The 26930-nt window shown below is 37.0% G+C and overlaps 1 protein-coding gene across 2 annotated transcripts in view; it reads left to right on the top strand.

Annotated features, from left to right (window-relative positions):
- syt7b (synaptotagmin VIIb) overlaps positions 1–26930 on the top strand; it is a 120628-nt gene that overhangs the window by 64895 nt on the left and 28803 nt on the right. Inside the window, exons 4-7 of one of the 2 annotated variants that reach the window (XM_039659083.2) lie at positions 273–407; positions 7995–8141; positions 13710–14060; positions 22209–22328. In XM_039659083.2, the coding sequence (XP_039515017.2) occupies positions 273–407; positions 7995–8141; positions 13710–14060; positions 22209–22328 (753 nt within the window). The remainder of the gene's footprint in view (positions 1–272; positions 408–7994; positions 8142–13709; positions 14061–22208; positions 22329–26930) is intronic. The other variant, XM_039659084.2, reaches the window with a different exon arrangement.

A 26930-nucleotide genomic window follows, 5' to 3' on the forward strand; every position in this document is an offset into this window, starting at 1 on the left:
AGCTATTTTTACATCATCTCTTCAGTGCAGAATTCTTTTACTTTTTCAAGACTTTGTGCCACTTAAAAACACATGAGCTCTGGAACGATGTTAGACAAGAGAAACCTTTCCTAAAAAGTCTCTCTGTGACTGAACCGTTCCACTCTGCCGGTAACTATAGTTTTACACCAGTGTTTTCTCTCTCTCTCTGGGCTGTCTGTCTATCTGATGTCTGATTTCCCCTCAGTTTGACTCATTGTGGCTCTTTCTCCTGTCTTTCTCTTTGGCTGCAGTGATTTAGACAGGGACTTTTGGAATAACAACGACAGCAGTTCTGTGCAGCAGCGCTGGAGCTCCTATCCACCCAAGGAGTTCATCCTCAACATGTCCCCCTACACCCCATATGGAGACCCTCGCCTCACGCCCAAGTGAGTCTTGGTAACGGCTGGTAAGGGACCCCTTCTCTCTGTGCAGGGCTGTACTGAAAGGGGAAGTCCATTCTATCCTCTCTAATCTGGTCGTCCATTTCAACGATCCTCTAAAGCTTACTGGGACTTATCTGTGTCTCATGAAACCTATCAAACGTCACAAAACAATGTCCGTGGTCATATTTCACCCCAAATCAAGAGGAAAAAAATAGGAAAATTATGTTTGCATAAAGAAAATGAAAAAAATAAAAGTATGACTATTCAATATTCAATACTATTCTTTTTGCATTATTTTTATGATACTTTAAAATTCTTTTATTCTTAAATATATACAAGCATGTGTGTGTATTTATATAAAAATACAAAATAATTATACACAGTGCACCCACATATATTATGTAAACACAAACTTTTATTTTGGATGCGATTAATCGTTTGACAGCCCTAATATATATGTGTGTCTATGTATAGGTATATATAATATATCATAAATAGTATTGTTTTGTGTATATATATATATATATATATATATATATATATATATATATATATATATATATATATACTATAGAAATTATAACAGTTTTGGATAACAGTAATGAACAGTGCAATCAATTGTGAATGTCTAGTACTATAAAAGGCGTTTTTTTAGATAGAAAAAGTTGATGACTTTTTACTACTTTAAGGTCAATTTGCATGACCCACAAAGCACACCAAAACACAAGCCATATTTCCCACTGACCCCATCTGTAAGAGCTATGTCTAGGGCAGTCTTTGTCATTTTCCATGGCGTTTTATCATTCAGCGTACACCACAATCCAGACTGAAATGAGATGAAACGTCCAATCTTTAGGTCAACCCATCACTCTCAGCGAAACGTGGGTTGAGTTCCACAGAGGGTAGTGGGGTTCGCTTCAGTCTGCCGTTTCCTTGTAAATTAATTGCTTAATTGAAGTCATTATCTTCAAGGGAAAGTAGTCTTTCTGGATTCATTCCCAGGATAAATCAGAATCTAATTGATAGGAGACGGATACAGACTGCAGGTCCCTGCCCACTTCTCATCCACATGGTGATAATTACAGACACTCCCACAAACACACAGATCAATGAGTGTTCAATATATGATCAGTCTATTCACTCATCAACTGAATTATTATTTTTGAATAATTTTTTAGTTTTTTTCCTGGCTCCTCTTTTCCATAATGAAAGTGCTTAATTTTTTTCTGAGTATCACACATTTTCGTACGAATCATACAAAATCGCCACCTCGTGAGATCAGGATGGTGGTACCATAAAAGCAGTCAATATGACTAATATATCACAACTCATGAATATGTGGATAAAAACGCTGCAGCCGTTTTTTGTTTTTGTTTTTCTTCACTGATTTTGGCGAACTTTGTGATAGATATACATTCCCGATCTGTGAATTTTTCTGCAGGCACAGATTACATCTGGGATTTCCGCTCTTCCACCGCTCTCAAATTTCATTCGCAAATTTCATTTCGGATCCCGTGACGGATCTTGATGAGGCAAGTTTGAAAAACACATCTGCAAATGAAGTTTGAGAGCTGCGATGGGAAGATTAACGACTTAAATTTTGTTCCGTTCCTCACACAAATGCTATCATGTGGCTTTAAATGTAGAACATGAGTCATACTGTATGCACTACTGTACAATAAATAGAGTCTTTAAACAAAATAAGAGATAATGAGAACAAAATAGTATTTTTTAGGTGAACTGTTCCATTAAAGGACCACTTTAGCACTTCTCAACCCCCTGTTCTCTACAGCCCTGCCAGCAGCACTAATGTTTCTAACTGCTAACATTTCACCTCCAGCCCATGGATGGTCTCCATGGAGACGGACAACCCTCGAAACCTCTGACCTTTGACCTGAAAGGTTTAGATTCATTCAGGAACATCTTGATTGGAAGTGTATTGGTTTCTTTCCATCTTAAATCCTGATTGAAGTTGAGGGTTGACCGTTAGCTCTTCTGCCATGTTGCTGTGTTTTTTGTGCCTTTATGGTAGTTGTTGTGTTTCGTCTCTCCAGTCACCTGTAACTTCCCTTTTGTAGTTTGAGTCTGAGTATGTACCTGTGTGACACAGTTTCAGGAGTTTACAACATAAGAGATCTGCGTCTGGCTTTAATTTTTAAAAATTTTTTCATTATTCTTTTCTGTTTGTGAGATTAATTTTACAGGACATCTTATTATAGTCACCTTATATTGACTTAATTGTAACCATATATAAAATAAATTAGTAGCATTTCCGTGTCTATTATTATGGTCTTTTGTACTTAAAGGTACATTCACACTGACAGCCGATAAATCGAGAAAGGTCGTCCAGTTGATGTCCTGTAGAATAGCTAGTTATTTACAACTCTAAATAGTCAGTATTATTTAATATAATTTGTTTAATTTTTAATTTTAGTTTTAGTAATTTTTGTATGTAAACCTACTGGGTTGTTTTAACCCAACTTTGGGTCAAATATGGACAAACCCAGCCATTGGGTTACATTTTTTAATTACATTTTTAACCCAACATTTGGGTTTGTCCATATTTAATCCAAAGTTGGGTTAAAACAACCCAGCATTTTTAGAGTGTACACAAGTTTTTAACGTTTTTTTTTTATCTAGTATTTATAAAAAAATATATATTTCATCTATAATTTAATGAATGAAAACATGGCAGTTTGCAGATCCCCTTACAGAGAGCACCAGTGAAACTTATCCATCATTTCTGTGAATTATTTGTATTTTTATCTCTTTGATAATGACTAGTCACGGCAAATCGCTTCCAGTGTGAACACCTTTACTAAGGAGATCTTTAAAGACTATAGAATAAAAAGTGACAGAATTAAGATACACTATTACAGCAGTCAGCAACCTTGCCATCTGCTTTAACAAATGTCAAGCCCCCTCTGTTCCTGTCCACCCCCTGAGGTTGATGCACAAATGTTGCGTTATGGGTCATCTGTGTCTTAAGTGGCTGTCGTCGATCTGTTGCCGTCTATAAAAGTCACGACACCTGTGTTTGAAGTGTTAACCTTTTCGTCTGTCTCTACCGTCACTGTGTAATCAGGTCTGCTGTTACCGTTGTGTCCAGATTTAGTGAACGTCAGTACCTGTCTCGCTTGAGGGGAAAGCAAAGAATGATTAATACATGATGGGAAACCCAATATGATCTTGTGTCCGGTACCACTTATACCGTGTGTGTACTGATAGAAATGAATTATGTCAAAATATGTATGTGATCAGATGTAGTATTTTCCCAATTATACATACACTACCTTTCAAAAGTTTGGGGTAGGTAAGATTTTTTTAAATATATATATATTTTTTTTTTGTTGAAAGAAGTCTCTTCTGCTCACCAAGGCTGCGTTTATTTGGAAAAAGAAAGTGCAATAGAGTTTCAATTTAAAACAATAATTGTCAATTTTTTTTATTTATTATTACTTTGACACAAAGCTGAATTTATCCAGTCTTCAGTGTCACATGATCCTTCAGAAATCATTCTAATATGATGATTTGATGCTCAAGAAGCATCTCTTGTTATTATCAATGTTGAAAACAGTGGTTCTGCTTCATATTTTTGTAGTAACTGTGAGACATTTTTCCAGGATTCCTTGGTGAATTGACAGCTCAAAAGAACCACATTTATTTGAAATAGAAACCTATTTTTAGATGTTTTTACTGTCACTTTTGATCAATAAAATGCATCTTATCGACTCCAAACCTTTGAATAATAGTGTGCAAGTGATTTGAATATCATGTAGAAGTGGGGCTGCACGATTTGTTAAAAACATAATCATATTGCAATTGCTTTGACAAGTACTGTGATTTGAAAGGCAAAAGAAAAGGGTATAAAATGTCATTGAAACAGCAGCTCTCATGTTAAACGGCACGTGCAAAAACTGCAAACCAGCGCACAAAGGCTTTTGTCTGTAAATTAAGCTGTGTATTAAACACGCTCTGCTGATGATAGAATGATCTCTTCATGCTGAACTTTTCTTCTTCTCTCGTTCAGTTGACCCAAAATTGGAGTGAATATAATCCAACTCAGCTTTCTTAGAATTCACACAGCTTTATGCTGGAAAAACATCTTAAACCAGCCTAAGCTGTTTAGTCAGGTCTGTTGCAAGGTAGGGTTTTGCTTTTCAGATGGTCAGACTAGGCATTATTTTAGTGTTATTTATCCACTATTGATTCATATTTTGAATCAGATTAACCCTCTGGGGTCCAAGGTGTATTTGGGGTCCATGAGATGTTCTGATATGCCCTGACATTTGTGCTTTTTTTCAGTTGCTTATAAACATATTAATGGCACAGGTGAATTTACACTATATTAAGCACAAACAGGGCTACCATAATATGTGAGCAACATGTATGTACATGTTTGTATTTTTGAGAGAATATTGTTTATGCGTGGTTATTGAAAATCCGAAAAATGAAAGTTTCTGAAATAAGGCCACAAAACACTGGTCAAAACACTGAGGTAACTTTTGCAGGATTATAATGACAGTATTATTCCTCACAGCGCAGCAACACAAGGTAAAGGTTAGATTTGTGATAAACTGCTGATGTGGGCGTTTTCATGACTTGCATTTGAATAGCGCGCGCTCTCAGTGGGCGGGGTCACATTAACAGGTCATACGCTATAATTAGGTGAAAGGAAAAAGACTGACATCTCTCTATTTTCATACAGATTACATCAACTGAAAATAATTGCTTTTTTATATAAATTACTTAATTTAATAGAAGTTTAAAAGAAGAGAATTTCAGCTTCATAAAGAGAAATCTTTTTTGTCTCTGTGACAAGTATTTAATGAGTTACAGTTCATTTTTCAGACGCGTTTCAGAAAGATTTTTGCTGAGACAGAGTGAGCTCAAAACGCACCCTGTTTATTTTATTTATTTTACAAAAACACAAGGTTTTGATGTTAATAAGAGTGTACACAAAAAAGAAGACCCTCTATAGTTTATAATCATGTATTGATTTTATTTATATGACCATTAATGACGGAGTATTTTAAGTCTATGTTGCAACTATGTGAAAAAAATAAAAAACGATCAAAACGTGGCAGAGAATGTGTTGAACGCGGGGATGCGTTTTTGGTCCCCAGGGGGTTAAGTTTTAGTCATTTTGTTATGTGATTTGTCATTTGTATCAATCCTATTTCACTTTAGTCTTTAACTTTAACGAAAATTATATATATGAAAAATATTTTGATAATAAAAAAAAAGTGATTATATAAATATAAAAGACAATGTTTGGTGTACTTAAACCAGATAAGACCAGCAAACTTAGGCTGGTTTAAGCATTTGAATTGGGCACTTGAATATTTAAATGAATAAACTAATAAATAATACAAATTTCATACAGTAAAATTGGAGTAGTACACAACACAAGGACAACTTTTCATCCATGCTCATGCAAATTATTTACCTCCAGAGTCGTAAAATCATGAGAGTCATAGTAGACCTGATTCACTAAAAGGCTGGATGTCGTTTACTGTAGTAAGATTACCGCTTGCAGTCATTTGGCAGAGGCTTGGTCTTAAAGCTGTCCTTTTACGGGCCATTTTTAGTGTTTCTAAACCAACGTGATCTCATGTGAATACGTATGTATGTGTACGTAAAGTGTCGTTCTATCATACGTATAATTACGTTTTATATGCGCAGAAACGTATAATACTGACGTATTTACAGTACTAAAACGTAAAATATTTACGTATTGACAGCACAAAAACGTAATTTATTTACGTATGAACAAATCCACCGACGTACACATTGTACGTATCACAATTTATGCATATTAATGTCGTAGCATTATGTTTTGACTCTATTGCATCCCACTGTCTTATTAATGAAGTTTTCAGTCGCATTATTGATATAATACTCATAAATATTAACATTTTGCTCGTTTCGCCTGCATGGTGTTAAACAATACACTATAAAACCTTAAAAAATACATTCTTTAACGTTACTCGTTCAACCATTTTGTAATAGTTTATATACCTTGAGACACATAAAGCGTTTTCTCCTATAAAACACAACAAAAATTCACAAAAGACATCAATTTTAATAGTTTGATGTAATCCAAATCTTTAGAATCCATAGTTGTTTGCAAGAAACAACTCCTAATTCAGCGATTTCAGCCTCTTATCCAGTCGTGATCTCCATTCTCAGCAGCGACCGTAACGTTACAAGTCAAACCCCGCGCTGGTGATGAATTCAAATTCAAATATTGCGCCCATACGTCATCTTTTACGGCAGCGATATCAAACGTTCATTGGCTCTTCCCTGCTTCGTCACAGTTTGCGACATGAAGGACTGTAGACGGTTGGTTAGTTTAGTTCATTTGAATTTTGAAATGGAGAAGCGCGAACCAACCGAAGCCGGATTAACATTTTCATTAGTAATTTAATTTCTGCTCTGTACTTCATACAAAACTATTACAATACTGCCAGAGAGAAGACTGCGACTGCAACGCTTCATCATGTGAACGGCTTTTGGTATCGGTTTTGACATTTTCGCAATAAATAAATTATTGTGATTATACTTGTCTGTTAGTTATGTTTTTCTTCATAATTGTAGTTTTTTACGTAGTTTTAAGGAATTGTTATGGTAGGTTTAGGGGTAGGAGTAGGTGGCTCAAAATATATTTTAATGCTATATTGTTAATAAAACTGCCCTTTCCCAACACCTGTCTGTTACGTTTTATCCTTTTTTATATTAAGTATAAAATGGGTATGTTTAGGTTTGGGATTAGGGTTACGGGATCTTACATTTATCTATAAAATAGTAAAAAGGGAAATTATCCAGATATCTTTATGATATAGAATATACGTAAATAGTTTACGTTTTGTAGCTGTAAAAACGTAATAATGTTACGTTTAAATGTTGCAGATACGTCTGTATTATACGTTTCAGCATCTATCCAAACGTACTAAAAAGTACGTTTTCTATCTTTGCAAAAACGTAAAATAGCTACGTATTAACAATGAGACCAGGCTGTCTAAACAGCTAAACTATATTCTGTTCTAGAATACATTAAATTGTTGCCTTGAGCTGTAATAATCATTCAGGGCCAAATCGTGCAGCTCTATACAGAACACTGAGATGGACAACATTTTTTAAATTTTCTCTCAGACCAAGAAAAAATAGATCTTTTAATTAAATTCCTGCCCTGCAACTTATTTGGCTTCTTGCAGGAACAGTCTACACAGAAACATTACTTTTCTTAAGTGTGTGACATGACAAACATAGGATGCAATTCCAACAATACCTGCCTTCCTTTAACTGTCCGCCCATGTTCCCTGTAAATCAGCCCCATCTGCTTGCTCTCTCAGCACACGAGCGTCTGCCCCCTTCAGACCCCTACCGTCTAGGTTCCCGTTACACCTGCTTGCTTTACAGCTGGGACTCGAGCGGGATTGTTTTCTACCACTGTTGCTTATTGCTCTGCCTGAAGGGTTCTGAACAATCTGTTCCTCTTCCTCCTTCTGTCCGAATCTTTGGTTCTCCTTCAAACTCTCCTGTCGTTTCTGTTCTTGCATCTCCTTATCTCTCTTTTCCCTCTTTCAGTGGATCGCTGGAGAAGGGGGAGGCGGGTGGGGGGGCAGTGGGGGGTCCCAGTCGCAGTGACAGCTGCATAGGCGCAGGGACCAGCAAGTCCGGGAGGTGGCAAACTGTCCAGAGCCACCTGCACTCCGGCAGCTTGAGACCCAACAAGTGAGTGTCAGAGGACGACTTCTTTTCCTTTTGAGAAGTTTGGGGCAAGAACGAGCATTAATGGTTTAGTTAAATGTTGATGTTTTGGGGGTGTGAACTATTCTTTTGTCATTTTGAGGAGATTTTACCATGCTGTTTTCCATACGACTGTGAGCACGACTGTCAAGGACAATAAAGCACCATGAAAGTCCTTAAGCCGATGGCTTTAAGATTAGTAGACATATTTCACCAGGTTAAATGAAATGTCATTGCCTCGCACATGTGTTGTGCACTACCTTTCAAAAGTTTGAGGTCAGTAATATGGTTTTTAAAGCTCAGCAAGACTCTATTTAAAAAAAAAAAAACTTAATATTGTGAAATATTTTTGCTATTTAAAATAACTGTTTTCTATTTGAACACATTATTAAAATGTTATTTATTCCAGTGGAGCAAAGCTGAATTTTCAGCATCATTACATTCAGTCTTCACTCTTCAGAGTCACATGATCCTTCAGAAATCATTCTAATGTGCTGATTTGCTGCTCAAGATTATTATTATCAATGTTGAAAACGTGTTTTTTTTCTGATTACTTCAGGATTACTTTATTAACAAAAAGGTCAAAGGATTAACATGCATGTTAAATAATAATATTTTGTCATTTTTCTGATAAAAAAAAGATTTTCTTTAAAAAATACATTTTTTACAGACCCCTAACTTTTTTAATGGTAGTGTGTGAGTGTGAAGGATATGTGTGCGAGTGAACAATGACAGAATCACTATTCCTTTAACCCCTTTCTATTTTCTATTTATATTTCCCCTTTTGCTTGTAAATGCATGCAGTTAAAAAAAAAAAAAAAAAAAAAAAAAAAACATTAAATTTAGTTTAGAATAGCAGGTAAATTCATTGTTCAAGTATATATATGGAATAAACCCTGTTAATTGGAAATGCGTTGACTTTTGGAAAACATCAGTGGTATACAATAATATAAAGTAATAATAGTAATAATTATTTATATATACAAATATCACTTTTTTCAGTTTCACATCACACCATTATAAATAGTTTATTGTTTGACACAGTGAAGTTTTAAAATAATAGGATGAATTTGGGGTAATGATGATTACATATCATTATATATATTTAATGGTTCATATTAGCAACAGTGTAGGAGAGATGTTCCTATAGACCTGCTTTCCGGTCATTTGCATTATGCTTCTGTTAGGCTTGCTGTTTTTGAGCCGTGTGAACAAAGCGATGACATTTATGACATCAAGCTGTCAATTACCTTTCAAGAAATGAACCATATTTGATTGTTTTCAATGCAAGCTGGCTGGGGGTTTCATCCGATAAGTTTAGGACTAACAGATATGATAGCCCCGTCATATAGAAAATTATGTTATGATGTCAGATGCTTCACAAAAATTATTATTATTAATTTATTTTGCATTAGTGTGCATGTAGAAAGTATCAGTTTTACATTTCTAAATGTTCCTTTAGCAAATATAGTAATTAAAAGCACATTAAAACTATATTATATTCACAATGTTGCTTAATTTGATCTGCCGCATAATCATCATCTCGCCCGGGCCTAATGTGATGTCAAGTGGGCTTTATTGTGTGATCATCAGCATTTTAAAAATGGAGACACCTGAAATTTAAAACATTTGGTTTCGCTGATGTCTTGAAGCTTTGTAATAACAAGCGACTGCAGGTTTCTGCTAAAGCCTAAGGATTTACTGGAGGAATCACCACTTCTCCCTCAACCCTTGTTTGGATGAGTGTAGATGAGAATGGTAGTGTTTGTCAGGATTTCTTTGAGAGTTGTCCTGAGAACTGAGATAGGTATTTCCTCACTAACCAAATATGAAAGAGAACAGTTAAAGGAATAGTTCACACAAAAATGAAAATTGTTTGATAATCTTGTTTGGCCTTTTATTTTTATTTATATATGTATTTGGCCACTGTTTTCCTTATAATAAAAGTGGAGTAGAAAATGACAGGTTTTTTATTTTATTTTATTGACTCCTTTAAGGTGAGACTAGCAAATGCATTGATTTATTAAACATAGTTTTACCCATGAGAGGATAAGATCCTTTATATCTTTCTAATATGAATTTGCTCCTGTGTTACAGAGGATGTGACAGAAGCTTTATTAATGTGATGTGCACTGATATGCACTGTTAGCCACTGAATATTTTAAGTTCATCTGAGGAAGTACTGGCCTAAAATTGCCTAAAATTGGTTTTTCGAGCCTGGACTTTAACAAAGCGTTTGTACTTTAATGTCGAATTTCACACAGTATTTATGTCTGGCAAGGGCCAGAGGCTAGATGAATCCAACCAGAAAAACCTTTCTTTTTTCCCTCTAAAACAATGATGTTTCTTTTGGGGAGCTGTTTTTTTTCCCCATTATTTGACGCTTAGTTTTGCCTCTGTGTTTTCTCACTTTGATCATTGCTTCGACTGAGTCCGCAGCCCCCACACACTTCTTTTTCTTCCTTGCTTTCAAAAACTATTTATAACACAGAACTGAAGCAGAGATGAGAAAACAAGTAGATGAGGAACGTAAGTTCCTTAATGACAGCTCAAGCTGCATAATGGGTGTAAGTGCAGGGTGATGTACTGCATTTCATACATGCACATATATATATATATGTATATGTATGTATGTATGTATGGAGCCGTGTGATAAAAGTCATATGTGAAACAAGTGCCGTCGCAACATACCTGTGGCATAATGCGATTTAAAATAGGATATGTTCGTGTACCAACTTCCTTGTCAGAACAAAATTGCTATCAATCATTTTAGCGTGAGGGTTAATCTAAAGACACTTTCACATGACTCACTTCAGGCCTTCGGTTCAACTCTCAAAACAAGAGCCATGCTCTGCTTTAACACAGTCTCATCCCAAGACGTCATATAACTGACGTCTTTTGACCATACGTCAACATCTGCCGTTTTAGAGTACCCTTTAACGTCAGTTACATGACGATCCTGGGCCGTCATACAACTGACGCTTTACCTTTAACGTCGGTTAGGTGACGGGGTAGGTTTAGGGGTAGGTTTTGGTCTGGGGTAGGGTTAGGATCCGATAACGTCATCTAACTGACGTTAAAGGGTACCCTAAAACGGCGGATGTTGACGTATGGTCAAAAGACGTTGAGAGTGCGCTGTCTGCTTTGACATTCAGATATTGTGCTATTTTATCAGTCTCAGAATATATCAGCTAATTCTACCAATTTGTCAATAAGATAATTGTATCTTGTTGGCTAACATTAGCTAAATATAACAAAGTTTTGTCTTGCTGAGCACTACAAATCAGCCAGTAATATTTTGGATCATTATCCCTTGTTTTGCAACAAAGATGTGTTTTTGAATTTATGGAACTGTGATTACAGTTATTTTGTAAAAGAAACAAGAAAAAAACTGTAATGGAAATCCAACATTTCAGCCCGTTCTCATCACAAGGTGTCATATATGACGCTTTTGCCAAAGCGTAGACATCCAACGAACATACGCACCCTTTAGCGTCAATACGAGATGCATATGTATATATATATATGGGGCAGAAGGCACCTCCTAGTGGTCTAACGGATGGAAATTAGCATTGTGCTAAATCCGGCATATTTACGTTCGACTATGTTTGTACGTTCATTGATATGCATTGTCCCATCTAAATAAATAAATAATAAAATGAATAAAAACTCTAACCCAGACCTAAACCTACCCATACTCTGTCTGTGTTATATTGACGCTAAATGGTTCCATGTGCGTTGGCTGTCCACGCTTTGGCAAAAGCGTTGTTTATGACGCCTTGGGATGAGAATGCGTTGAACATTTTATTGTAAATACAAAAAGCAGTGCTATAAGTTAAAAGGCAGTAAAAGAAAAATCATATACCTAAACCACAAAAATGCTTGTTTTTTAGCCCTCGACGTATCTGTTTTGGATTATTTGCGTTGGCACCGCCCATGATCTCTCATGCAAATTGCCTGGTAATGATTAGCTACACTTCAGAAGTCATTGCAGAAATTGTTTGAAATTTGAATGTCAATTGCACACAGTGTGGCTTCACTCCATAATGCATTGGGCAAGTTTGACACGAGTCATGTAAAGGGCATTACTTAGATCTCATGGGAAAACATGTCTTCCCATCAGGTTGCATTTTCTATGAAAACATATGATTTTTTGAAAAAGGTGTTCATGAAGCTAACCCCCCCCCCCCACTAAATGTAATCGTAACTGGGGTACAAGCAGATTGTATGAAAACATACAAATGTGATTGTACAAATCAGCCATTAAATCGCCAAAATGTAACTTTTTTTTTTAGTTTGAGACAGAAGGACAAAGGATGTTGATGCAGGAATAAGTCCTATTTGGCTAAATCATGTCATGTCTTGTAGTAAGAAATACCTACTCACCAACTCTAACAATCATACTTTCCACTGTAACATTCAAAAGACAATCACAGTAGAAACTCTTTCATTTAACTCATCTACATGAATTCATGTCCATTAATGCACCGCTGTTCCTTTTTTTAACCTTGAAACGTGTATAAAAAGTGTAGTGGCAGACTTTGAGTTATTGCTGCTATTCATTCCCTTCACAAATACTGTCTGTATAGGGACGCCTCCCTTGAGTACCGTGCGAAAATCACAGCACTGGGACCTTGATAAGGATGTGTGGCGCTTAACCCTGGTGCAGTCAATCCTCATGTAGAGCATTAGCGTCAAACAGAACAGCTCAATGGGACTTTACACTAATCAGACATGATGCAGAGCAAAGGAAGCTGTTGGGAAGGGTTGAATGGGAAGAAGTGATAATTGAATTAAGATATTGAAGACATAAAAACGAAGTAGAGAGATCTATAGTGGGAGGAAGTTGGGTCTACAAGACATATTCTCTCATCAGGCCATGCCACAAGAAAAGCAATTACCCCTTTTCCATTGAAACGGTGCTGGTGCTCGTCCCGGAGGAACTGTGAATCTTGTCAGAACCGGTGTGGCGAAAGATCCTATCCTTTTTGGACTTTATTGTGGTTTTTGTTTACAGCTCGAGTTTTACGAACATATTTTTATGACATCTGAATTTGCTACAGTCAGTGATTTAATTATGCAACAAATAAATCAAAACCGTTTTCTGTGGTAAAAGTCAAAATTGTCTAGAGGCTCTGGTACCAGCACCGTCATCCGGTCACTGGAAAATGGGTGAATGCGTGTGTAAATTTATGTTGCATATTTTGTCAATGTTGCTGCCTAACTTTACTCTCTTTTTCTTCCCTCATTCCCTCATTGTGCCTTTGTCCCCCCAATGGACATCTTAAAATGTCTGTTCCTTCACGTTCTCTTACCTTTCCCTCCCTCCCTCCCTCAATGGTCTTGTTTGTTTCTCTTCTGTGTCCCAACACTATTCCTCATTCTGTCGTCTTTTTGTGTCTGGCTTCCTCTCCCTTGTCCTCTTCGGTCTCTTTGGTCTTCATTAATCGTGTTTACCTTCTCTTCCCTTTATCTTGTGACTTCCTTTCTGTCCCTGTTTCTCGTCTTCGTCTTGCCCCACAACTTGGCCCCTTTCGTATTATTTGGTGCCAGTTTTGGTGACCCCTCTCTTTCCACCACCTCCACTTTGGAGCATATCCCGTCCTCAGCAGCCCGCCCCAGGCCCCTGGTCAGGCAGCAAAGCCTCCAGCAGCCCCTAACCCACCAGCCCCCGCCAGGCCCCAACGACCCCCCAGCCACCTCCCAGAGTCTGGGCCAACTGCACACCGGGCCCGTGGGTGGGGGCCACCGGGGGGGCCCCCGGGGGGTGCGTGGTAGCCCGGCTGGGGCAGGGGCGTCCCGCTACAGGTCGGGTGGAGGGGCACGATCGCGGTCCAATCCTGGAAGCTTTGACCACGTGATGGGACAGATCCGGACCAGAGGCATGGACGTCAAGTCATTCCTGTGAGTATCAAATACCAATCTAATCATTTAAAAAAAAAACATTTATTAACGTCATCATAACTTAATGTTAACGTTCATTGTCCCTGTAGCTTTTTATTTACTGCCTTTTTTCCAGATCACATATTTTAGAAATCATCATAAGTAATCATTCGAAAGCTTAAAGAGTAACTAAACACTAAACCAACTTTTTTAAGTTAATGATAAGAATGGATCTTTATTAATACCAGTCATTGATTCGAGTAACTTTTTTGACATTTGTTTTGACAAATGTTTTATTTCTACAATATATGGTGTAAAAACGTCTTAGTGCTGCCCTCTTCAGGTTGAACGGTGGCTACTGCAGTTGAATTATCCTATTGGGTGTTCCGCACTTCGTGACGTACGCAGGTTTCAGCTCACCACGCGAGCTACGCCCTTGACAGTTTAAAAACTATCTTGTGTCGTCAAAACCACTGTAGGGAGTCAGGAATTGGAATTGTGAGTATTGAAAACGATCAGGATAGAGTGTTTTAGCATCTATTTCGTCCCTTCTATCTCCGCTGGGGTCTGCCCACTTTTTCAGCATTTTCAAATATTGCCAGTGGGTGGAGTCAGGCTCTGACCAGGGGTTTAGTTACCATTTAATTGCTCAAAATTCATCCCATGAAAACCATTGTGAAATTGGACATTGCATTGCCATGGAATTGGTGGTTTAAAACCTATTGGCGGGCTCAATATTTGTGATATCAACTTGTAATGCATCTATCTAGTCTCTAAGTGGACTTACCCACGATGCTCATCTACTTCCTTCCACTGTTATGATGTCTTCAGTTTTAGCAGCTCATCCTCCAAGTTGATTAGTTGCTCCTGAATTGTACTTCATGCATGTGGCGCTATATTATACTCTATAGAGGACCTTGTGATTGAAGCTGAAGTTGGGTATTCAATTTAATTATTCAATTAAAATGAAGAGGTGAGAGAGATCATATGTAGCCTATGTTCAGAAATTGTATATAGGCCTACAGCATTTTATCCTGTATAAAATGGTATTTTGCATAATTTGTATTCAATATTAAATTATATTAATAATATTCACATTTTTACATTAAACAAAACATTTTAAATCAAAATTGTACATTTTATTTGTAGCTACCAGCCGTAGCTATTTAAATAATAAATTTAGACAGCACGCTGTGCCTGTCTCGATTCATTATAATTACTTTTTAATTAATTATTTAATTAATTTATTAATTTTATTATATCTTTTAATTCTTTTTCTTATTATTGTGTGATTTCGTAACGAACATTTGACTTAAAAAGAGTTTTTGATTCTCAGAATTTTATATGGCTCTGGATATTGTGCATTACCAAGATATAGCAATAATATAAAAATATGGAATTGTATTGGTTGTTATATTAGTTTTTGTGGTGCAAGGCCGGCGGAGACACACTGGTTGCGTGGCATAAGCGTCTCTGCAGTGTGGCGTCGCGTGTCCGTTTTTATTTCGGCTTAGAGCTCGCACACTGCTTGCGTGACACGTGCGTCTCATGAGCCGCGCGGAAAACGCGTGCATGCTAGAAATAGAACCGACGCCTATTTTTCATGCGACATGCAAGCGTGTTGGAAGCCTTTGCAGGCAAAAAACAAAAAACAATGTTTATATATAATTTTGTACACGAATACGTATGAATAAATTACATTTTGATGTTTGAAAGTCTAGGTTTTGACATAAATTCAGATATCAATGTAATTTAAACAAATACAAAAATAAATAATAATGATCGATTTTCAAATAATGCCATTATTTTTGCCTATATAGAATTTCATGTCATTTTTATTTTTTTTAACAATCGAGTCCTGGTGTCCACTACAGAGATCATAGCATAACATATGAATAAAATATCTTCTTTTTTTCTTTTTTTCTTATGCTCTTATGCTTTCTTATACTCTACTTTTTTTGGAAATAGGCTCATTTTACAACTCCCCCAAAGTTAAACAGTTGAGTTTTACCATTTTCTAATCCATTCAGCTGATTTTCTGATATTTAGAAGAATATCAGTATAACCAGACAGTTTCTGGTCTCATTGACTTCCATATTTTTTGGAAGTCAATGAGACCAGAAACTGTCTGGTTACTGATATTCTTCTAAATATCATAAAATCGGCTGAATGCGTTGGAAAATGGACTCAACTGTTTATATTAACTCTGGGGGAGTTGTAAAATGAGCCTATTTCCAAAAAAAGTGGAGTATCCCTTTAACAATGTGATTACATTCTGGGCCTCAGGAGGATATAAAGAAAGGATAGGCTACAATAACAACATAGTGTGTCTTCTGAGTGACGGTCAACCATCAGTCTAAGTATAGGCTCGTTGAAGCTACACAAAATTTGTAAATGTTATTGAAATAAACTGACAGCCCACTTCCATATTTTTCGGATTTTGGAAAGATATGTGATTACAGTTGAAATTGTTGTCGTAAAAGGCAAGAGCAACACACCGCTCATCAAAATGTAGACTGTCCCTCTATGTCACCTATCAGACTGGTGTTTCTGGTGTGCAAAGACACAGAAAACGCGATGCAGCCACGCCACGCTCACACCACGCAGCCAGTGTGTCTCCGGCCTAAGTATTAACTGTATCAGTGTTTGTTTAGGGGCTGTAAATAGTCCGGTTTCTGCATGGAGCCCACGCATGTGCTGCTGGTTGTGTGAATATTCACCATGGATCTTTACTCTGTTTAGAATCTATGAACTGCAGGTTGCTACACCACTCACTTTATGAATGCTTCCATATAACTTCCCCATTTCAATAAATGCAGAATATGATTGATCCCCCCCCCCCACCCCCCCCCAAGCAAATCCTTGTAATATTCGTGTGGATACCCCCTGGATCCATGTGTTTACTCTGCTGATGCTGCTTTTCAGTAGGTCTGTCTGGTGTGCTAGAATAGCCAAATATCTCCAGGGTTATTGATTCAATTTCTCCCTTCTGTTGGTTATGCTAGTTAGGAAGCCTGATGGAGACACCAGCATCCAAAACACACCACATGTGTGTCTTTTGAGCAGGACTGTGTCCCATCTGATCATGCGATGTCCTTTCTTTACGCTCTGTCACTTGGTCATGCTTGATTCATGACTTCTCTTACGCACTGTTGCTTGCCCAGGCACTTTGTTTCTCGTCGTGCTCTGTCGATTTACTCATGCCTGATTGCGTCCTGTCTCTCTCTGTGCCCTTCTGCCTCTCTCTCTGTTTGCCCATCTGTTCGGTTTGAGCGTCGTCTTCATGGCTCCACACCTGTCACCTGTGCACCGCAGGGTGGAAGAAGAGCCAGAGGACGTGGATTATTCAACTGTGTCTATCTTTATCTTTAAGCAGACACACATTTCGATCTGCGTCATAGAGGAGGGGAACCTCATTACATAATAGATGAGTGTTTATCCATGTCTGTGGCCCTGTTTACACCTGGTATTAAGATGCTTTTTGGTCGATCAGATCACAAGTAGACAAGGGAGACACATTCCCAGTTACACCTGGTGTTTTCGTCTCTTTTTTGCCACTTCTGTCCTGATTTGTTTTAGGGGAGGCTCTATGGGTGTGTAAATATGGGCTTTTTCATATATTTCAATTTAATAGACAAAATAAGCTCACGCAATTTAACTGCACTTCTACAGCATTTATTAATCTTTGTTAATTTCAACATTTACTAATACATTCAAATCAAAAGTTGTATTTGTTAACATTAGTTCATGCACTGTGAAGTAACATGAACAAACAATGAACCGCTTTATCTTTTTTTTATCTATCGCTAATAAAGATTAACGAATACAGTATCAAATGTATTGCTCATTGTTAGTTTATATTGACAAATGAAACCTTTTTACCAATAAATGGACTTGTGATTTCTTTACTGCTGTGGAATAGTGGTGTAGTCAACACCGTATTGCTAAGGCCAAGAAAATTAGGTCTTAACAACTAAATCAAATATCCAATATCTTTCATGAAACCCATTCAAATATGTGAATACAGAAAATAGAAGAATGAATGAACTGCTTTTCTATTATCTTAACAAATGTACAAATTCAATTCTGTGTGTTTGTGTGTCTACGATCTTACACTCAAGTCTGTTTGAGTGTGTATCTGTACCAAGGTCATTTAGCAGTTTACAATCCCTATAGGTGATTGTGTGTGTGTTTGTGTGTGTGTGTGTGTGTGTGGTAAATGGTTTAGAAGTCAGTATGTGTTCTCCACTGGCAGATCAACTCTACACAGCATTGATCTCCTGTCCTCACCATCATTACTAGCATGATTAACTGTCAGAGAAAAGTGGAGAGAGTGAGAGTGAGAGAGAGAGAGAGAGAGAGAGAGAGAGAGAGAGAGAGAGAGAGAGAGAGAGAGAGAGAGAGAGAGAGTGTGTGTGTGTTCACACCCAGTCTGAGGAAGCGAATATGATTTCCATTTGGTCATATAAAACTTGCCATTTTTGTTTTATTTTAGAGTTTCTGACATAATTTTTTTGCGGGAACAGTGAAGAGCACAACTTGTGCTCTACCTGCCAGACAACAACTCAAACAAAAAGATATTTTAATCTCCCTGTTGGTTCATTCTGCCAATTAAAAAGTTTGGACACACTTGAGTGAATTTGTGTTTCTTATCATCTTAAAAGCAGTTTGATGTGAAGGTATTTGCTTATTTAGTAGAAACATTATTTTATTTATTTATTTATTATAATTTTTTATTATTTCATTTTACAAGAAACACATACTGTATAGATATTTGCTCTCTTCATAATTTCTATACTTCATTATAGAGACAATTTAGAAGTATATTTTGATGACTCTTATCCTAAAATGTTGAAAATGGTAATAAAATCTGAATATGGGTGAGCGTGTCCAAACTCTTTACTGGTAGTGTAAATGTGTGTGGCGTATAGATTTAATATTTGTGTGTCACAAGTTTCGATTTTAATCTCCAGCACAGTTAATATCATTTAGCACACTGGCAATAATCTTTCACTTTACAGGATTGTGTAACTGTAACCGGCTCTAGCTCTAATTCCCTGATACCATGATTGTCTGACAGGCAATTAAGCTCCTGCCTGCTCAGGCGACGTGAGTGATTTGTGCTGTATAGCGCCGGAGCCGTGAAGCTCTGGCCTCGTGAGTGTTGAGGTTTTACTAGTGGACCTTAGCAGTGCTGCGCTTTATTGATTTCAACGCACACAACAACAAATCAATGGTGAACAGATGAATATACACTCACCTATTATTAGGATTATTAGGAACACCTGTTCAATTTCTCATTAATGCAATCATCTAATCAACCAATCACATGGCAGTTGCTTCAATGCATTTAGGGGTGTGGTCCTGGTCAAGACAATCTCCTGAACTCCAAACTGAATGTCAGAATGGGAAAGAAAGGTGATTTAAGCAATTTTGGTTGTTGGTGCCAGACGGGCTGGTTTGAGTCTTTCACAATCTGCTCAGTTACTGGGATTTTCATGCACAACCATTTCAAGGGTTCACAAAGAATGGTGTGAAAAGGGAATAACATCCAGTATACAGCAGTCCTGTGGGCGAAAATGCCTTGTTGATGCTAGAGGTCAGAGGAGAATGGGCCGACTGATTCAAGATGATAGAAGAGCAACTTTGACTGAAATAACCACTCGTTACAACCGAGGTATGCAGCAAAGCATTTGTGAAGCCACAACACGCACAACCTTGCGGTGGATGGGCTACAACAGCAGAAGACCCCATCGGGTACCACTTATCTCCACTACAAATAGGAAAAAGAGGCTACAATTTGTAAGAGCTCACTAAAATTGGACAGTTGAAGACTGGAAAAATGTTGCCTGGTCTGATGAGTCTCGATTTCTGTTGAGACATTCAGATGGTAGAGTCAGAATTTGGCGTAAACAGAATGAGAACATGGATCCATCATGCCTTGTTACCACTGTGCAGGCTGGTGGTGGTGGTGTAATGGTGTGGGGGATGTTTTCTTGGCACACTTTAGGCCCCTCTGTGCCAATTGGGCATTGTTTAAATGCTACAGCCTACCTGATCATTGCTTCTGACCATGTCCATCCCTTTATGGCCACCATGTACCCATCCTCTGATGGTTACTTCCAGCAGGATAATGCACCATGTCACAAAGCTCCAATCATTTTAAATTAGTTTCTTGAGCATGACAATGAGTTCACTGTACTAAAATGGCCCCCACAGTCACCAGATCTCAACCCAATAGAGCATCTTTGGGATGTGGTGGAACGGGAGCTTCGTGCCCTGGATGTGCATCCCACAAATCTCCATCAACTGCAAGATGCTATCCTATCAATATGGGCCAACATTTCTAAAGAATGCTTTCAGCACCTTGTTGAATCAATGCCACGTAGAATTAGAGCAGTTCTGAAGGCGAAAGGGGGTCAAACACAGTATAAGTATGGTGTTCCTAATCATCCTTTAGGTGAGTGTATTCTGTGGATATAGACAAAAGGGAAGCTTACACTTATTATTTTTAAACTAAAAAGATAGATGTATTTGTAATTTATTAAAAAAAAGTTTTAATAGATTTTTCGAGTTTTATTTCACAACAAACAAAAAAAACATTTATTTAAAAAATTGTTGCAAAATTAAATTAGAAAAAATAGGGTTTTTAAAAAATAAATTTAAAACTATTTATAAAAAAATACTATGTATAAAAAACCGTTTTAAAATCCAATTTAGCCTATATAAAAATGTATATTAAAATGTGTTTTGGGAAAAATATTAATATTACTTTTTACTAATATTACTAATATTACTATTAACGGCAGGTTTTCCATGCATCTCTGCCCTTTGTTTCTATCCAAGTTTAGAGTATTTTGTGTGCAGTGCTCAATCAATCCTTTGCTATGATGCACACGGCCCTGACTACTCTTGCTATCTGCAGATGAAATCAGAGAGGAGACACGAATCTCCTTTTAGGACCCTGCTGTGAATTTGAGCTGATGCCTCTTGTGAAGGCCATTTACAGCCCTTGTAAGGGTGATGTTTTAGACTCACTGTAATCGATAAACGCGTGTGTGTGGGCTTAATGCACTCCTGTGTAACACTGATTCTGTCATAGCCCCCAGCAAAGCATGTTTTACATGCCAGTCTGCCAATTTCTTTATGAGCGTAAATCGTTATAAAACCTGTTGATTAATGAGAGAAGGGGAAATAATGTATTGCTCAGAGGTTGCTCTTTCATTCTTCAGGAGATTTAATAGAGTTTGCAGTTATGTTTCATATTGGTGTAAACTTTGTTTCAGAGGTATCTCCAAATATTCTTTCATAGATGCATGTATTTGCCTCTTTGACAAAGTTTGAGACATTATAGAGCTCTCGACTGAAGTTCTCCTTTGCTCTCCGTTTAATCTAACTGCAGATTCATTGGTGATTTTTCTTTCCTCTTTCTCTGCAATGATACAAGACATAATGGTGCTCTTTATTGTGTTTCATTTAAGCATTAATGTTGTCTCACTTGTTACTGTATTTTTATAGCAACAGCATTAAAGTAAATGTGGACAGAGGATCTCAGATAACTGGAAAATCTGAGTTTGTGTTAAAATCTGAGATTTGATTCCAGACCTTTTTGTACATTTACATTTATTCATTTAACTGATGCTTTTTATCCAAAGCGACTTACAATTGCTATATATGTCAGAGGTCGCACGCCTCTGGAGCAACTAGGGGTTAAGTTTCTTGCTTAGGGACACATTGGTGTCTCACAGTGGATTCAAACCCGGGTCTCTCACACCAAAGGCATGTGTCTTATCCACTGTGCCATCACCATCCCCATAATGCTCATTTTTGTTTCGAAGAACCATTCAAAATAGTAGAGAGAAATCCTTTATGATTGACAAATCCATTTTATAGGGGGAAAACAGTTAAAACGGTAATATTGTAAACTATTATTTCAATTTAAAATAACTGTATTTTCTGTTTGAATATTTTGAATGTTCAGCATCATTTTGAGTCACATGATCCTTCAGAAATCATTCAAATATGATGATTTGATGTTATATAGATGGATGGATGGACATTTTTTACCTTTCAAGCAACATTCAAGTTTAATTTGTTGAGCTTTCTTTTCTAGTTTGTAATGGTTTCTGCTCACCACTTGTTTGATTCTGCCTCTTTGTTTTGTGACAGAGAGGGGAAGATGGTTGTGCTGTCCCTCGCGATCGGATTGGCTGAGCAAGATGACTTCGCCAACCTTCCAGATCTACAAGAGGTACCAGCGAACCAGGAAACACCTCCCACCGACAAAAGGTAATGGCTTGTTTCAAGCATACAGTTTACTTTCTAAATGGGTGTCAAAATAAGAGATTTGTTAGTGTTTGACAGTTTGCCCCTGCTGGTACTGTAGACGCAACTACACCATTTGGGGAAAATATATCTCTCCATTGCTGGACATTTAACCCTATAAATAATGTGATACACAAATTTCTAAGGTCTTTAAATTGTCAACCTGATCAAAACGTTGCTGAAAAAACCTGTTGTACACTATCTATGCCTTTTGCCATCTGATTGATTATTCTTTTTTCAAGTTAAGGGCCTTTTAGGATAATTGTATTTTATTAGAAACTTAGATTTACTTGGTTGTCCATATATTTAATTACATATTTAAAGTGATTAAATATGATACATCTGGCTTCCGAGGAACATTTATTTGTTCATCTCACTCAATCGTTATTTTATTGCATTGTTTTGTCCCCCCAAAATAAAAACTACAGACTTTGATGATCATACAACTAAGAATTTGAATAGCATCTTACATTGACTTATTATTGTAAGATATGGTGACAAAAGAGTGAAATGTATTCTATGTAATTAGTCTGCTATACTGTTACATATCTTATTGATTCACATAACAAGCTATTGAAATTTCATCTTACTTTTTGTCCATATAAATAGCAACTGCAGTAAATTGCCTGTTTTTTATGCTGCATATATTTTTTTTTTTAAATTACTCCTCGAGTTTAATACTACTGTATATGAGCCATAAAAGCCTGATCAATTATACAACAAAAACACACATGCAAACATTTTTGTAGATTTTTGTACCATTGCATTAAAAAAAAAAACTTTTCAGACCATTGATTCATATTTCAGGCTTTACATGGTTAATTAAGATCAGTGCATTATGATGAAAAATTGTTTTGTAATGCCAAATATTTAATTATCTAATAGATGTTTTACAAGTTCTAAATCACGAGATCTGTTCTTTGTCAATCAAGTGCTCAATACAAGCTCATCACAAAATCAATGGTCGTCCTTGTGTAGCTTAGCCGGTTATCAATCACCATGTCAATGAGTCGTAGCAGTGAGTTTACTCCCACTGCTCGCAACGTTTGACTTTGTCTTAGTGTTAGAATGGTGCTTTCCATATGCAGAAATAAGAAACAAATGTGGCATTCCTGTAATTTGTTGGTTAACATCACAGAAGTGCTAGAAATATTCAAATGGGTTCATGCTAATGTTGATTTTTATTATTCATGTGAGTAATCCTATCGAGTTTTTTTTTTCTTTCTTTGGTTTGTTTGTTCTTGTTGTATTGTTCTTGCTCTCGTCCGTGTTATTTGGTCTGTCATTTTGAACTTTTTTGCTATCATCTTGCATTCCCTTTTGGTAGCCCCCTCTCTCTCTCTCTCTCTCTCTCTCTCTCTCTCTCTCTCTCTCTCTCTCTCTCACTGTGATCTGTGTTTCAGTGAGGTGTCGGCATCACAGTGGGGGTTTGCTCATTATAAGAGAGTGTAGTCCCAACTAAAAATACACCCTCCTCCGTCTGGTTGAGACACGTATCATGCACACGCACGCACATGCACAGTTCTGGCTTCTGCCGAGAGAATAAGTCTTGACTCTTTAAACACACATCAACCCACACAAATACACACACAGCACTTTATAATCAGACACACTCAGGAGTTCACAGTCTCTCAGCTTCAGACTTAAACTGGAGTGTAGAGTTCTACACACAACAACAGGATGGATTTTTTCCATCCAACTCCAGCAAGTTTCATTGCGAAGGCACCCGGGAATTTGACTTCACGTCCATCTGCTCCCAATTTATAATCATTTTCATCCCGTCTGCTTAAACAAGGTCCATTTCTGCAATCTGCCATGATTAGGGAAAATCTGGAAAAATGAGGTGTTTTTTAAATAGTAATTTCCAGGGAAAAAAAGTAAAATAATAATACTTTTTGAATATTTATAATTTATAAAATTAAATAAATAATTATTACATATTTTTCTATTATTAAATTATCATGATAATAAATATGGTAATTAACAATAATAATAATAAGTATTATTATTATTTTAATACACTTTTAAAACCATGAAAGAGTCATAGAAAAATTGCCCCAAAAATGTTTTGAAACACCCCAGGCAAAGTGAGGATTTTGGATCAAATCAGCATGGTATGAATATACAAATATTTTAAATGTAGTATTTAATAAAAAAATGTTGCATAAATGCATAAATAAAAGTATATTTTTTTCTATTTATACATTTTTTGTCCAATTACATTTGTTTTAATAGTTTGTTTTTACCTTTCAATGCAAAAAGACTTATGCTGATATTGTCCAAACCCCAACTTTGCCTATAGGGCATTTCAAAACAGTGTTTTGGAGGCACTGCATATTTATGCATAGTAGAGTAGTGTGTTGTTACTTTTGCTTTATCTCTATTCAAATCAATTTTTATTGTCATCCACTCTACGTGTGGAGTTATATTTCTGTGATATAGAGGGTTCCAAATCACAAATTTTTAAGGTTCCATTTCAGGATGCTCTCTTAAGCCAAGTTCTCTCTACGGGATTTTAAACCCGATTTAAGCCCGATTTGCAAATCGTGTTATCGCGTGCAAATCACGGGGGATTAGCGGACAATGAACGCTTGCTCATCTGTTATGAAAGAGCCAACAACGCATCAAAGACGCTCGCAGACGCGTCGCCGAGCCCAGAAAAATATCTAGCATGCTAGATATCCAGAGCTGTCGTACGACTCAACCTCAGTGATGTCATGAGCTACAGCCAATCATAGCAACTCATGGGTTGAGGTCACCAGGTAAATCTCATTTTTTCTTTTTTTCAATCTTCGCGCAACACTTTGCAGCACTAGTTTCTGTCTGACGTCCATATTCACGTGTTGTATTCTTCTCCTCTTCGCTGGGTATTGGCGCACGTGCTGTTTCGCGTCATTTCACCGCATTCGTTTCATCGCGTGATTTTTCATGACAAAACATGGTTTGTAGACAAGATAGAATCGTTGAGTTGTTGTCAACTCGTGTAGCGCGTTACCTCCTGTTGCGGATCAATCACATTGTGTCGTGTGGTGTGAACAGCTCAACAACTTGAACGCTCTTGATTTCACAGAGAGCAATTCATGTAGTGTGAACCGCACAGTTCAGCCCTGTGTTTTAAAATCATGTAGTTTGAACAAGGCTTTAGATGGCAGCTGTCTTTGTAGATGGTAGGACAGAGCTTTACATTCATATTCTTCAAAATGTTAACATAACGATTTGAATTATTTAAAATATTGAATCATTTTAACAACCATCTGTAAACAACATGTTCGCTGAAGATTTCAGCTTATTGACCATCTCTGCTCCATAAACTCACCTCTTGTTGTTCCAAAACCAAACACTTTCTTTTATCGGTGGAATGCAAGAAAGTAAGATAATTTAGATATTAAATGGGTGTAAAATAACAATGGACCCCACTGACTTTTTGGAGGACAAAAAAAATAAATAAAAATAAAGGATCCTGAGACATTTTCACAATATCTTCTTTTGCATTCCACTGAAGAAAGAGAGTTTGAAACAACATGAAGGTGAGTAAATCGTGGCAGACAGTTCATATTTGCGCTGTCCTTTTAACAGAACTGAAATATACAGTTAAATAAATGTATTCACAGAAATGTGTCTGAACAACACTACAGGGAACTATGAACTTGTTTCTCATACGTTTCATTGAAAAACTAACTAAATAACAACCACTTAACCGCCGACAACGGAATACCTTCCGCATATGAATCATAAATTTAGTCCCACTACAACAAATCTATTGTAGTCCCACGAGAATTGGTGAGTGTTTGGAAGTCTTGACTAGCTCCATCCTGCCTCAGTGCTTTTTCACAATAGAAAGTGTGTATTAGGAACCTACTGCCCTCAGCTATTGTTTTCCACAAACCTATTAACAAGCACAGTCATTTATTCTCAAAGGAAGTTTGCCTCTCGATGGCCTGTCTGTCTGCCTTACGTTGACGTATTAGACTCCTTAAAGGAAACACTCTAGCACCACTGTAACACCCAGTGGCTTGTATGGACACAGAGTGAGATGAACCGGATGATGTCCATGAGAGCATCACTGGGACACGCCCACTTTTAGGTTCTGTGTCCAATCACGCTGAAGAATGACTGTGTGTGATGACATCTGTTCTGAGATTCTAAATATTCCAATCTCTGCTCTGAGATTCTAAAGCTGCACTCCGTCAAACAAAACTGTTGTGAACCCTATTGAGCTGCCTTGTTTCTCACCGTCTACTTTCTCACTTAAATAGAAGCTCATGAGTCATGACTGGCGGATGTGGGACACTACATGGGAAGCAACCTTCATATGGTCAATCACCACTTTTTTTATATACACTAAGCTCCAAATTTGGAGGTCAGGAAGATTTTAGAGATTAAAGGTATAGTTCACCCAAAAATTAAAAGTAATTAATTACTCACCCTCATGTCATTCCAAACCATTTAGTTTGTTAATCTTCGGATCACAAATGAAAAGCTTTCTGTATTCTCCAGACAGATTAACAGATTGAATTTAGGCTTTTATCCACATATAAACATTCATCACTCACACATCAGTTGAGG

This window comes from Pimephales promelas, chromosome 1 (genome assembly GCF_988280905.1).
Source record: "Pimephales promelas chromosome 1, fPimPro1.hap1.1, whole genome shotgun sequence".
Classification (NCBI taxonomy): Eukaryota; Metazoa; Chordata; class Actinopteri; order Cypriniformes; family Leuciscidae; genus Pimephales; species Pimephales promelas.